Source organism: Macadamia integrifolia, chromosome 3 (assembly GCF_013358625.1).
Source record: "Macadamia integrifolia cultivar HAES 741 chromosome 3, SCU_Mint_v3, whole genome shotgun sequence".
In the NCBI taxonomy this organism is placed as follows: Eukaryota; Viridiplantae; Streptophyta; class Magnoliopsida; order Proteales; family Proteaceae; genus Macadamia; species Macadamia integrifolia.
In genome coordinates this window covers 13,096,057-13,110,927 of record NC_056559.1, presented here as the reverse complement: position 1 = coordinate 13,110,927, position 14,871 = coordinate 13,096,057, and the positions used below count along the sequence as shown (strand labels likewise).

General features: G+C 38.2%; 1 protein-coding gene and 1 pseudogene across 2 annotated transcripts; both read left to right on the top strand.

Annotated features, from left to right (window-relative positions):
* The first annotated feature begins 7,787 nt into the window (after positions 1-7,787).
* LOC122073823 lies at positions 7,788-10,408 on the top strand (annotated as a pseudogene).
* A 253-nt stretch (positions 10,409-10,661) lies between these two features.
* Positions 10,662-14,774, top strand: LOC122073824 (GDSL esterase/lipase At1g71250-like). 2 transcript variants are annotated; one of them, XM_042638472.1, is made up of 5 exons: positions 10,662-12,662; positions 12,769-12,896; positions 13,184-13,426; positions 13,579-13,834; positions 14,468-14,774. In XM_042638472.1, exons 1-5 carry the CDS (start codon positions 12,410-12,412, stop codon positions 14,686-14,688), a joined length of 1,101 nt encoding a protein of 366 aa, XP_042494406.1. In that variant the 5' UTR covers positions 10,662-12,409; the 3' UTR covers positions 14,689-14,774. The 2 variants fall into 2 exon arrangements, with proteins under 2 accessions (XP_042494406.1, XP_042494407.1); XM_042638473.1 differs by lacking the exon at positions 13,184-13,426.
* Positions 14,775-14,871: the final 97 nt, after the last annotated feature.

Genomic DNA, 14,871 nt, shown 5'->3' with positions numbered 1-14,871 from the left:
CTTCAAGGGTGGAGTGGAAGATCAAACACTGCTACCAGGAAGCAAACTCCATTGCTGATTTCTTATCCAAGTCAGCCACCCGTTTTGAAGTTTCATCCCCTATTATTGTTTGGCCGGCTTTGGTCAAGATGGATTTAGACTCCGATGCCTCCGGTCGCCCAAGATATAGGCTGCAATAGCTTATCTTTGCTTTATTTCTCTATTGTGAAGAGTTTGGGTTAGGGTGTCTTAATCTGCTGATGGCAATGTCGAAGGTGGATTAGTTCATCTTCCTTCTCTTGTCTTTTATTTTCCTAAGTTATGTACATTATTTTTTTTTTCTTTTTCCATTAATAGACAAATGATCATTTAGCGAAAAAAAGCCCCTCCAATATGACTGACCCACCCCTTATGAAAGATAAAAATCTAATCCCTATTAATGTTTCCATGAACACTCTCATTAGCTCCCGCTGATGTAGAAACAGCACTCTCGGACAAAAAATTGTCCCCCTATATTTTAATTAGGGTATGGGAAAAAAGAACATTATGTGGTCCATACACCCATGCATAGCAACATGCTAAATTCCCCGCCCCTCCCCTCCCCTCCACACCCCACCTCCACCCAACCATGTGAAATAAAAAATCCCTTCTAAGCTTATACCCCTACATGCACTCTTATTGGCCTCCATGCTAGTGTAGGCCAGGTTACGCAACCCGACAACGATCTCTTGCCCTTATGGTAAATAGCCTTGGTAGTGGATGGTGTATGAGCTTAACAGGGCTCAATTTTGATTTTGACCAATCAAACTATGATTTAACCAATATGCAAAAGTTTTCCTAAACCTCTAAGATATCTCTCCAATGATTTGGAGTTTGTCTCATGAGAGAGTGATTTACGATTTCAACCATATGGACATCTAGAAAATGTTCTAGATAAGACACATCTCAATTTTGATATTCGAAGTCAATCAACCATATATCTTCCCATGTATTGATGTATTTCTTTAGAAAAAAAAATTTCTTCATCGGTGGGTGAATGATAGGACAGTCCCAGATGTGACCCCCACCACTCCTTACATCCCCTCCCCCCCCCCCCCCCCAATGTACATTATCGATTGGTAGGCCACGGTGGATAGAAAGTCGGTCCACTCCTTTACATTGTTGAGCATTTATTTCTTCTCAAAAAACTTATGTTTCATAAGATATTCAATGCTTTATTTTTTCATTTTACTGATTCCATTTATGTTCCACAGGAATTTTCAAAACTTTACACTGAAAATCGTAGCTGAGGATGCATGGACCCTACAAATTATATTTGAGAAAAAACATTATCAAGAGTTCCAAGAGAACTGCTACTTCATGATTAAAATCAAGAAGATTAATGAACAATTATGGTTAATTGTTTTTCAACCAAGCTAAGATAATAAGCAAGCAAGGCAAAGCAAACAAAGCAAGAGAGCTGATCGTAGAGCACTCTCTCCTGGTGGTCAAGCTGATCGTAGAACACCCTTGATCCAAGAAGGAAAGGAATTCTTTCTTTTCAAAAGAGGGATGGCGGGTGGGTATAGAACCAGAATAGGAGTAGAGGAAGGGCTGAGATTGAAATGCCACTAAGGGCTGTAATGGATTTTGAAAGAAGGTACCGCGATCTAAGCACTAGATATGTGCCTAGTTTATTCCTTCCAAGAGAACTGCCACTTGATAGTCTATTCCTTCCAAGAGAACTGCCACTTGATGATTAAAATCAAGAAGATTAATGAACCACTTTGGTTGATTGTTTTTCTTCTGCTTTCTTTCTTTTTCTCTTAATCAGTATCTATCAAATCTGATTTTGTGCAAATGCTAAACACTTTAATTTGACTTCAGAGAGCTCATGATGCTCAATTAAGAAGGGATCAATATTAGGATGGGTTAGGATTTGGGGCCTGTTTGGAGAATATGCATTTGAATTTTATAATTTTACGTGCCTCAATGGGAACCATGATTACTTCTTACAAATCTCAAGTCAAACCACCCACAATATAATCCCATAAACACATTGCTGAGGCTGAGTATCAAGCAAAGTCTTAAGCCTACCAAGAAAAATTTATCTAACCGAAGACCCTACCATGACTAATCAAAAATGAAACCGACCAAAGCCTTTACAAACACTACCTTTTTCATTTTGGACTTAATTTAATCTGTGGATAACATGGAAAGGGTCAAGAAAATCAATATTAGGGAGTCGTTGGGCACATCAATGTTCCCCACATGCCCCCCATTTGTTTCTGTTATGTTTCTAGGGATTTCCATCCCATCGCATTCACCGAAAAGGATTTTGGGGCCTAGGCTTTTCGTTGAAGCATTATTTTCCATAAATGATGTGTACTTAGGTATTCTCTTACCCAAAAAAAAAAAAAAAATTGTGTACCTAGATATAAAAAATTATAGTTTATTATATTGTAAATTACTAAGATAATTGAGAGACCCACCTGTCTCCATTGTGATATTCCAGGTGGCATCCTTAGGGCCATTTGTTAGTAGTCCAATCCACAGGTCCCTCCAGCATTTTATTTGATTTAACTTGGTTATACAGAAATCTGAGAACCTTTAATTACCTCTATTATGTGGAGAGATTGTTTTCACTTTCATCTATTTGATCATTAGGTCATAATATTTATTCTGTTATCATTGGACCAAGCACACCGAGAGTATTGGTGATATATTTCGAAAATCATACCACTTTATGTTCTTCTATTAGACACATTTGATTTGGAAGGAACCATAGAAAATTTAGGAACAAATTAAGGACAAGGTCTCTCATCGTGTGTGACATCAAGCTTAATAATAGTGACCGAGGCAAAAATATGATGATATTCAAAGGCAAAGAGTCCGCTAGAAAATGTTTGTATTGCCCAGATTTGGGCCATTCATATGCCATGTTATTGACTCCCTTGACTTTCCCTTCTTTTCTTTCGTTGGGTTGAGAAGTGTTTCCTTAATTGTTGGGTCTATCCTCGAGAGGATGGGCTCCTTTGTAGAGTTATGTAGCACACATTCAATGACCAAGAACACTTATACATGCAGCCCAACATGCTCAAGTGCAATCCAAGGCATTCTTGGTCGTTGGATGTGTGCTACATAGGCTGTAACGCTATAAACAATCTCAATCCGTCCTTGAGGTGTCTATTTAATCTGATTTTTGTATATTGTCTCTCCAATAAATTGATATTCATAAGAAAAAAATGACTGCTACCAGGTTGCTGCCAAAGAAATAGAACATTTCACCTTCCCCTTTTGGATTCACAAATACCATCCTAGGTTTTAGCATTTTCAAAATACCCTTCTAAATTCTATTTCTTTGGCTGTCAACATGGATTTTGAGTCACGTAGGGAGCAACCAAATTTTATCCGAGAAATCCTCCAATCATTGTTCGAAAGGTAATATGTACACAAGATGCAATGTCATCACAAATTTAAGAAAAAATCCTATAATAAAATTTAAAATATAATTAAGTAAATTCTCATTCTCTTACACGGATTTCATGTAAATGTCTTCCTTTAGCATACTTTTAATTGTGAAACCAGAGAAACTCGAGCTTTAAACTCCTAAAGAATATACTTCCACCTTCATGAATCAAACTATTTAAAATTAACAGTAGATAGCTTCAAATAAAGATTTATAAAAAACAAGTCTAACAAAAGTATTTCTTTAGGAGATACAATCTCCAACAATGGGAAGTGATGACATTTATATTTTTATTCTAATGGTGACCATGAAATATTTGTGACGTTCGTTTTCATCACAACTCGGATGAAGATCCCGAAGCTTCTTTTACTGTAGCTATTCAAAAGCTTTCAATAATATATCCAATATAAATCAGCAAATCTAAGATTAGAATATATAAAATAGTAAAAATATTCTAAATATTTAAATTTTAATATCTAATACATCAAATGATTCCAATAATATAAATTATTAAAACTTGGATTACTAATTGCATAATAACCCAATTGAATTCCACGGCCTTGCTACCCACATAAGAAACATCTTGAGACCCCATATATATTTTATATGATATGAACTTTATGCCGTACCATGGTGTCTAAAATTATTTTAATTTTATTGACCCATTATTAGGGTTTCGTTCACCGTTTTATTTAATTGAAGCTTTTCATGGGGTTAGGATAATTCATCAAAAATCTTATAAGAAGAAAGAACTTTTTCCGTTTGTGTGTGTTTATCTAGACACAGTAGGTACAGAGAGATTGTGCTATCCCCACACTAAAGATGCTTCTTCACACTCTTCTATTGACCCGCATACTAGCATGTACCTATGCCAATAGGATAACGTTTTCTTCGTAATCTAATATATTTGTTCGTATAGATATGATCTGAGGAGAGGAAGCTTTTTTAACCTTTTTAATGACATAGGTTTGAGACATGCACTTCTAGCACAAGCCTGATTAGGGCTAGATATATGGCTTGGATGGTTAGGGGGTTAGTTAATGCAGGTTTGCCTCATACTCAAGTCTGGTTTAAACAATGGGCCATGCTCTATTTTAGGACGGTTTCCTTATTACACATTCGCACTCCATCCCCAAGTTAAAATAAGAGAGAGAGAGAGAGAGAGAGAGAGAGAGAGAGAGAGAGAGAGAATGTTATTTGGGATAGATGGTACTTGAGAGAACAATCTAAACCCTAAACATACAAAAAATAAATGGACTGGTCTCAAAATTTATCCCAAGTGGGCCTGTTTTATTCTTCTTTTTCTTTCCTCCTAAGTTTTGGATACAAATGTCCCTTCAAGTGTGCTTTTGCATGGCGTCCCCTTGCCCCTTGGAGAGGATTTGGTACTAGATGAGATCTTTATTGATTTAGACAATAATGTAAACTTAAACTGGGTTTTCAGTTTCTATTTGGGAGTTGGCATGGCCCCCAACTCCAAATCCTGAAGGTGGTTTCCATGATAATGTTTTCCTTTCATAGCAACCATCATCCCTTATTCCTTGTGCTCGTATTGACTTTATTTGGCTTAACCATGCTTTATTTGGTTAACCCATAATTTGTTACTCTAGATCTTACTAGTACAAATGGCAAGACAAACACCCACAATAATAGACCTTTGGTTTCAATTCCAGGCATGCATCGCCAGCCAAACCAAGCAATGGGAAAACTTGAAGTTGCCCTAACTATTTATTAAACGCGCCGGACTTGAGCCCAAACAAAATAACAATTGATCATTCCTGGTGCAAGTATCCAGCTTGATGGTTGCCCAACTGAGACCGACTGACTAGCAGTCCAACTCAATCTACTTATTAAAGTCGATTTAGAATCCACTTAAAGCTTGTTTACTCAACTTGACACATTTAAAAAATGTGTAGCTTATGCATTGTATATAGTCCTTGTCTTTTGGGAGAGAGAGAATGTGTGTCTGCATTGAGTGTAGTCCTTGCTTTTTGAAGGGGGTGGTGTGCGGGGAACACTGCAGGGATAGAGAGATCAGTACTACCTTATATTTTTTTTTTTTTTTTTTTCCTGGAAGCTAAGGTGTGGTAAGGTGCTTAGAGGAGTTAGGCTTAATGCATTATATGGGATTGAGTGCTGAAACTTTCTAGTGAAAAGCATAGCTGTAGTGCTATTTGCCTCCCCTCCCTTTACTAACTTTGCCTTTAGCTTCCCCCACCATGGCTACAAAAACTTTTGCATGAAAGGGAACTTTGAAGCTTTCTTTACCCTGAAAAGAAGTGTACTTGAATGTCCAGAGGGAATGTATGAAGAAAAGGAAGATGAACCTGATCTGGAGAACAAAGAGAAGATGATAATGGTGATACCGACTCAAACATAAATGTTGGACTATATCACTATGTGGGATCTGAGGGAATTCCTGAGAGATTTGATGTATAACTTTTCTTGGGTGATTCTCTCTAGTGGGGGGCCAGCTTGTAAAATGATGTGTTGTGCACATGGCATGCCCAACCTGTTCACACGTAGTTAATTTTTTTAACGATGATTTCAATTCGATCTCTTCTGTTACGCGATTGGGTTCCCACCTACACAACCTTCTTATGGATTGAGTATTTCCGTGATAATGCAATATGATCCATATATTTTGGGGCAAAAGAATGTTACCCGTTTTCCTGGAAACTGTGTCAACACAGAGATCAATGGGAGGCTGCATGAAGGCATCTTCCACGCATGGGAGGGGGGGTAGTGCAGTCTTTACGTCACCACCTATGTCTAGGTGTAAACACACGTAAGTGGGTAATTTTCTTTTCCCATGTTTTAGCCTTCATTTAATTATTCATCATAATTTTATAGAAAATAGTTCTATTTGAAGAAAGAAAGATTTGGAAAATAATAATTTTCCCAACTTACAACATGATAGCATGAATGGCATGGGGTAGATAAACTACGTATTAGGTTGCATTCTGGATGCCATGATGATGGCCCAATGGGTGTTTTTTCCAGAAACATTTCGGAATGGACATTCTCCATATTCACCCCTTGTTCTCTTGTCCTAAAAATGATTGAAGGATAAGTTGGAATTGGCTTTATATGGAAAGACATAGCCCGGCCTTGGGCGTGAAATCTCAGCCCAGGCCTGCATCGTCTGGGCTTAGGGAAGACTCAGGTTCACGGGCCTGCCTCAATGGGTTGTTTTAAGATGTAAACCCTCTGAGATAGGCTTCTTGGGCTCATTCATGGGCCGCATAGTCAAGGAATGGGCCCAACCTTTCAGCCTAATTGTTAAGTAAGCCAATTATGGTCACATCAACCCATTGAGCTTCCTCTTGAACTAGCCAAAAAAAATTGTGCTTACTTTGTTCATTTTCATATAGATTTCATTCTTTCCTAGAAACAAATGGAGAGAGCATTCTTATCTGAATTCTTAGGAAAAATAGAGCTTTAATCAAGCTATTAAAAGATCCAAACCACATCTCAATTTAATACCAGGTATGTTGGCTCTCTTATTAAATTTTAAAGAAGAAATATCTACGTTGATAAATGTGGGGTCTTCTCACATCCTGACCATGTGGATCCTAACTAACAAACTCTTTCCTCCTTGACTATGTGGGTTTCGTAGGAACTTGAAACGTAATCATGATGCAAGAAAGCAAACTCGAGCAATAGAAAAAAAAAATCACTTAGACACAACACAGAGATTAATGTTGTTCAACCACTCATCCACGCATTACTCCTATTTAGAGAATTCCTCACTATAAATTATAACGAAACATGTATAGGTATAGCCCCACAAACCCATGCAACAGATTACAAGACATTCTACCCCCAATAGGTCCCTGCTGATGAAATCATATTCTACATTTTCGTTGGTGTGATATGAGAGATTCCTCCTACACTGGTCGCATAGGACCCTCACCGGCTCACCCTATGCTTAATGGATCAAAAAAAAATTATGAGATTGCTTTGGCCGGGTCACCCAATAGCCCACCATGTCATAGTCCTTAACATTCACTCTAGAAGCGGAAGAAAGGTAGCAAATTGAGGAAGAAATTGATGAAGAAATAGAAAGAACTTTCAAGAACAAGGGGATCCACCGAAGAATCCAAAGATATAAAAGAGTTTCTAGACAAAATAGATGAAACGGAAGAGATCTGAGTAAAAGTTTTCTGCGGAGGTGGTGTCCTCCTCGTATACCACCTCCTAGTATATGAAAAATGAGGAAAAAGAAGGCATGCAAGAAAAGCAGTAACAAACCCAGTAAAAGCAGGAGGAAACACATGAAAAAGCCCACAGAAAAGGAAAATTGCATTGTTCTTACATGCTTATATATGAGTTTCAAAGTCTTTAATAGCTCATCCTCCCTTTAACTCCGATCACCTTTATACTGACAAAGCCCACTTATCACATATTTCTTGCACTCTTTCTACCTCGATTTAAGCATTCCAAATCAACCATTCTTGAATGCAACTAAACCAGTTCCTTCTTCTTCCATTACTGAGCAAGAATATGAAGATGGAAAACACAAATTCTAGGTCCTTTGACAATGCAGCTAGATTGTTAATCTCCATTGTCATGGTGAGTCTCCAATTCTCAAGATGGGTCATTGGACAACCACAAGTCACTGGAATGTTTGTATTTGGAGACTCATTAATAGATCATGGAAACAACAATTACTTGACCTCTTTAGCAAAAGCCAATTACATTCCTTATGGGGTTGATTTCGAGCTCGGACCGACCGGGCGATTCACTAATGGTAAAACCATAATCGATCTCCTAGGTAAGTCCTTCTTAATTAAATCTAATTAGCTTCTTTTCATACTCTTTAACAGCTCCTTTCATCTCTTTAATCTCAGGAACATGCTTGATTGGGCCATGTATGGGCCCATCCTTGTTCCTATAGATAAAGAGTGTTAAAGCATATAATAACCAGTTTAAGTTTCATTTTACAGGAGATAAGTTGGGTTTGCCATACCTTCCACCCTTTGCAGATCCACTCACAATTGGACCAAGAATTCTTAAAGGAGTGAATTTTGCATCAGCGGCTGGCGGGATCCTTGCTATGTTGGGGCTACATCTTGTAAGTATTTATTCTCAATTTGGTGCAATAATTAAGTTGCTCCATTGCGACCTAATGATTGCGTGTATGAGTAAAGAAAAAGCTGCTCCGAGAATAGGGGGTTAAGGCTGTGATCATTTTAACCCTCCTCAGCCCTTTTTATAATGTCATTTACATCTCATATGGCTTCATGGAACTTCTAGGAAAATGTGGTCATATTGCGGTCCAAGCCCAATAATTGCCTGAGTAGCAAGCACAAAAGTAAACTTGGGCTGGGCCACTTTGATTCCAAAATCAATTTATAGATCCATTTATGTATGTTTCTAAGAATTTTTTTCTCCACTGTATTATATAGGGACAAAGGTTCAGCTTAAGGCAGCAGGTTATCAACTTTGGATTAACTCTGTCTCAGTTGAGACTTGAGACTCCAACTGGCTGGGATGAACATGACCGTAAGCGATTACCTGGCGAAATCAATCGCTATGATGGCACTCGGTAGCAGTGACTACATCAATAACCATCCCTTTACCCTACTAGATTCATCTATAGTCCCAATGACTACGCTGATCTTCTCATCCGCGGGTACACCAGGCAGATTCTGGTAATGGCATTTACCAAAATTGATTTTAGGGTTCTTTAATTCTTTCCTTACTAATTGATTCTCAAGCATTGTAATATAGGAAAAAAATCGTCTACAATTCCGATCTTGTACAATTCCGTGCAATACCACCTTCAGGGGGTGACACGTGTATTGATTCCAATGCAATGGTCCAGATCTGATTTAAATGCTTCTTCACTGATTTAATGTTTTATTAGTTGTAGCAGATCTGGACCATTGTATTGGTATCAATACACGTGTCACCGCCTAAAGGTGGTATTGCACGGAATTGTACGAGATCGGAATTGCAGAGGATTTCAACCCTGTAATATATCCTTTGTAGGCACTCCAAAGCTTAGGGGTAAGGAAGTTCTTCTTAGCAGGATTGGGCCCATTAGGATGAATCCCCAGCCAATTAGCACAAGGGAAATGCGTCACGGACATAAACAACATGGTTGGATTGTTCAACGAACGGCTCAGATCACTCGTCGACTAGCTGAATGCCAATCATCCGGGGTCAAACTTTGCCTATGGCAACACATGTGGAGTTTTGGGTGATTTACTCAATAATTCACCTGCATATGGTAAGGAGCCTAGAGCTCATGTTTATCACTGAACAATTGGTTCAAAGAAGGACCTTTACATGGGCTGCCCTAGAATTAGTTTGGGTTTAATGGGCCTACATCCAAGCTCAGTTCTAGCCCAGCCCATGCTATACCCCTCCAATATGATCTACAAAAGTTACCACAAATGACAAAGAATATTATATGGCTCTGTTTGGTTGAAAGGAAAATGCACTTAAATTCTGCAGGGAAGTGAAATATATTTTTATAGGTTTTTTTTTTTTTTGTGTTTGGCTGCAAGGAAAATGCAAATACTTCACTTTTTATACATGAAAAAGGGAACTTTTTATTCTCCCACTGGTGATAATATGATTTTTAATTGTGAATATTTGATGACGTGGCAGGATTTAAGGTTATAAATGGAGGGTGCTGTGCTCTTGGGTTGAATCAAGGAATATGTCTTCCTCTCTCAAGCCCATGTCCAAACAGGAATGAATTTCTGTTTTGGGACGCCTACCATACCACCCAAGCTGCTAATGAAATCATTGCCCAAAGGGCTTATTATGGCCCTCCTTTAGACTGTTATCCAATCAATATTCCACAAATGGCACAAATTTAGATGCCTATTTATGTACACAATTAAGGCACTTTATAGTGTGTTGGGTATGGTATTGTTAGTATTATATCTAGTGGAACTATGTATGCATGTATTTGTGACACCATGTGTTACAAACCAACCAGTTAAATGAATTGGATTTTATGTATTCCAAGAGCACTCAACTGTTTCAGCGGCACGAACATTAGGATAGCCTAGTGGTGGTAGCTTCAGCTTGTGGAGCCGGCACCCAGAGGAGGAGGTCGTGGGATCGAACCCTGTCGTACGCATTGTGTGAGTGTGTGTGTGTGTTTTCTTATTTATTCTATACCCACCCATGGGTCGCCCAGATGGTTAGGGCAAACTGGGGATTGTGTGGATTAGGCGCACGGTCTTAGGTTCGGTTCCCCATTTGTGCATCTGCAATTTAAGTGGAGATCATGGCAGTGGATTGCTGTGTTAGTCTCCCCGAGGATTAGTCGAGGTGCGTGTAAGCTGGCCCGGACACCTTGGTTAAAAAAAAAAAAAACTGTTTTGGCACATTAATTTGGGAATCTAGGTCAAGGCCACTGTGGATAGCCCAAGGAGTTCATCTATTGCTTGATTTGATCTATTTCCAGAGCAAAAAAGCCGTATCTAACCCTCGAGGCTCTCGCATATGTGAGGTCTAAGAGGCAAGATCTATGCAGTCTTACCCGAAAATGTTAAGAGGCTGTTTCGATCATTTGACTATCAGATCATAACATTCATAGCTTACTGTTGGACCAAGTGTGCCCTTTGATCTATTCGAAAAGCTTCTACCAAAATAAAAATAACAAAATCCAAGAGCCCACCTGAGGCTATTCATAGGTTCACAAAAAAAGGAAGGTACAATATTCATTGGTTCTGAATGTCCAATTTGCTAAGAATTTGAGTAAAATTTATCCTCAAAAACTAGCCGTTAAGGCTAGAGGGTGCCCAAGTACAAATAAATTTCCACATTGGGCTATCCCGATGTGGGATTATAACTTTCGCTATCAACTTGGAACCCCAACACGACCAAGCCAAGCCATGTCAATCTAATCTCCCGTGTGCCCCTCTACTCGGCATATTGAAATCACTATTTAAAAAATCGGAATTGGATTAGTCCAATCAGCTGATTCAGATCTTAATCGGCCGTGACCAATTATAATTCTATACGTCATGGGATTTTTCTCATAAGATTGCTGGGTTTTCATTTCTGAGGGGCCAGTTCTATGGTGTGAGACCGATTCCTATTCGATACAAATCGGGTTGGCACTGACCGATTCGATCCCAATTCCGATTTTTATAACCCTGATTGAATTGCAGCCTAGATCTCAACCTATAACAATATGTCATCTTTCCACATAATGGATTGCATGTGTGATCCAAATCCATTAATTCTGAAAGGACATGCAATCCATTAATTCTGAAAGGAACAATCCATGTGGGCTCTCTAATTAAGGGTGTTAATTGGTTTGATTTTGTTGTAGATAGTTTGATTTGAATTGGTGGAAAATTTTTTGGTAAAGTCAAAATCAAATCATTTAATAAATAATTTTATATATTAAAATTGTAATTATTTATAAATTGTTTCAGTTTAAACAATTTTCTTATGTTTTCTAATTTTTTTTATCCAAACAATTTCTTTACCATTAAAATTTTAGTGAAATTAAAGTAAATTCTAACATTGAATCAATTTTTTTTTAAGGCATTTCAGGTACAAATAATTGATCCTCGTTCCCAAGGTTCAACTTAAGATTTTGAATATTGATTTTTTTTTTTTTAATATTTGTTTAATGTAACCTCAGAAATGCATTAACATTGAATGACTTAAACTTATTATGTATATGTTAATCAATTTAATGATTTATTTAAATGGTTTACCAAAGGTTTTAACTTTAAAACCAAAATCAAATTACGATTTCAATTTTAAAACCAAAATCAAACCATTTAATAATCGGTACAATTCGATTTGAATTAACGATTTCACATCCTTTATCTCTAACATAGTCAAAACGGATCATCATGATGACCCACTTCTTTTTTTAAGTCCCTCCCACCACATTTACATGACAAACCTACATTGCAAAACTATCTCTGACAATAAGAAGAAGAAGAAGAAAGATTGAAAGAATGAGAAGATACAGTTCCAGAATCCAGAGTGGTCATGACTCTGGTGAATACGTGGCTGTTGTTGTTGATCACCATGTCCATGACCTTCTATTGCTCATCAAGTAGGGCTCTTGGAGGAGATCCACTGGTACCTGGTATGTTCGTGTTTGGAGATTCACTGGTTGATAATGGAAACAACAATTTCCTGAACTCCATTGCAAAATCCAACTACATTCCTTATGGGATTGATTTCAATGGAGTTCCCACTGGGAGGTTCTGTAATGGAAAAACTATGGTGGATATGCTTGGTACTCTCTCTCTCTCTCTCTCTCTCTCTCTCTCTCTCTCTCTCTCTCTCTCTCTCTCTCTCTCTCTCTTTAAATTTTTGTGATCTTGACTTCTTTGATTTGGCAGGAGAAATGTTGGGTCTCCCTTATATCCCAGCCTATGCTGATCCTACAACTGCAGGAGCAAAAATCCTTGGTGGAGTGAACTATGCTTCAGCAGCTGCTGGTATTCTTGAAGAGACCGGCCAACACTATGTACTTTACTTCTCATTACTTTACCATAACACTACAAAACCAGATTCTAAGAGTAATATAAGAGGAGCACTCACCTCAAAGGCCTGAGATGGGAAAGAAACCTCCCTCTCATGGTTTCTTCTTTAGACCCGACTTAAACCATGGCTCATCCAGGCGAGTCTGGATCAACTCCCGACGTGGGAAGATGAGTTACTCTCCCTACATGTAATCCCACTGCTCAAAGGGTTTTCATACCCTTTGCAAAATGCAACTAACATTCTAATGTGTATACTCCATCTTTGACACAGGGAGAACGTTATAGCTTGAATCAACAAGTGCTTAACTTTGAGGGTACCTTGTATCAGTTGAGAACCCAGATGAGTGCAAGGAACTTAACACAATGCTTAGCCAAATCTATAGCAGTGATGGTGTTTGGGAGCAACGACTATATCAACAACTACCTCTTACCTTCCCTATACCCTACCAGCCACAAATACAACCCTGTAGAGTTTGCCAATCTTCTCCTCAACCACTATACTAGGCAGATTCTGGTAATGTCCATCTCTTCTGGGTTGATTTTTTGCTTACTACCAATCTAAATCAAAACTGGGTTGGCATTGAAAGGAGAAAAAAAGGGTTCATTGGTTGAATCAATCTATGCTAGAATATGTGAAAAATTATGGTTTCTGTCCAATTTTTGCAGGCCCTGTATAATGTGGGACTAAGGAAGTTCCTGCTAGCAGGGATAGGTCCACTAGGATGCATTCCTAACCAATTGGCAACTGGTGAGGCACCACCTGGGAGTTGTGTTTCTTATGCAAATGAGATCCTTGAGAAGTTTAATGTCGGGCTCAGATCAGTGGTCAACCAGCTGAATTCCAACCACACTGGAGCAATTTTTGTGTATGGCAATACTTATGGAGCAATGGTTGACATTCTCAATAATGCTACAGCTTATGGTAAGTTATCATTTGCCTCGACACACCGCAACATCAAGGTTTTTATATCCAAAATCAGACATAGATTGGCCTCTATCGATTTTGTTCGAATAGGATTGAAATAAATCGAAACCCTAGAAAATGAAATCAAGAAGAAGAATCAAAGATTTTTTTTTTTTTTTTTTAATTCAAAAATGTTGTAGATCTAGCTACAAAGGTTAAGATTCACTTTCTTTGCATTTAGTCTTATCCAAAAGGTGAATCATATGGAAAATGGTGTAAAATCAATCTATATTAGCCCAGGCTTTTCCTAAGGCATTGTTCCAAATTTATTCAAATGAATTTCAAAGAAACTGATTGAAAAAATAAGACATCCTGAGAAATTTGTGGTAGAGATATCTCTAGTTCTAGGGAAGCAAATAGAAACTCAGTTTTAACCAGTCCTTTCCATCAGAAACCATTGTTCCCAGAAAGCAAAAAATAGCCTTAAAACCCTGATGAATCATTGTCACCTCTACTTTACTCTAATAATTCAGAGTTCCTGGAAAGACAATGCATGCCAGTCTGAACGATACACGAACAGAATCATTTTATTACAACAGAAGCTTTTTCTCATTGCCAAGAACTAAATGTTACTGTATATGGGTATTGCAGGATTCTACGTCATCGACAGAGGGTGCTGTGGTCTAGGGAGAAACCAAGCGCAGATGACATGCCTTCCTCTCTCTATTCCTTGTCCAAACAGGAACCAATTCATATTCTGGGATGCCTTTCATCCAACACAAGCTGTGAACACGATCCTTTCTCAGAGGGCATTTTCTGGCCCACCTTCTGACTGCTACCCAATCAACATTCAGCAAATGGCACAAATTTAAGCTCTTCAACATGATCCATGTTGTCAGTAGTATGGCTCGATATATTCTTATGTATTCAAATTAAAAATGATCTATCTTTATCTTCATCCTATCTACTACTACTACTATCAAAGACTGCCAGTCCATCGATGCTAAAAGCATACCAAACAGACTATCCAGAATTATAAAATTGCTGAGACCAAA

Coding starts and splice junctions, on each gene's coding strand:
- LOC122073824 (XM_042638472.1), top strand. CDS start 12,410: ATGACTCTGGTGAATACGTGGCTGTTGTTGTTGATCACCATGTCCATG. Junction 12,663..12,768: donor AACTATGGTGGATATGCTTG/GTACTCTCTCTC, acceptor TTGATTTGGCAG/GAGAAATGTTGGGTCTCCCT. Junction 13,427..13,578: donor ACTATACTAGGCAGATTCTG/GTAATGTCCATC, acceptor CAATTTTTGCAG/GCCCTGTATAATGTGGGACT.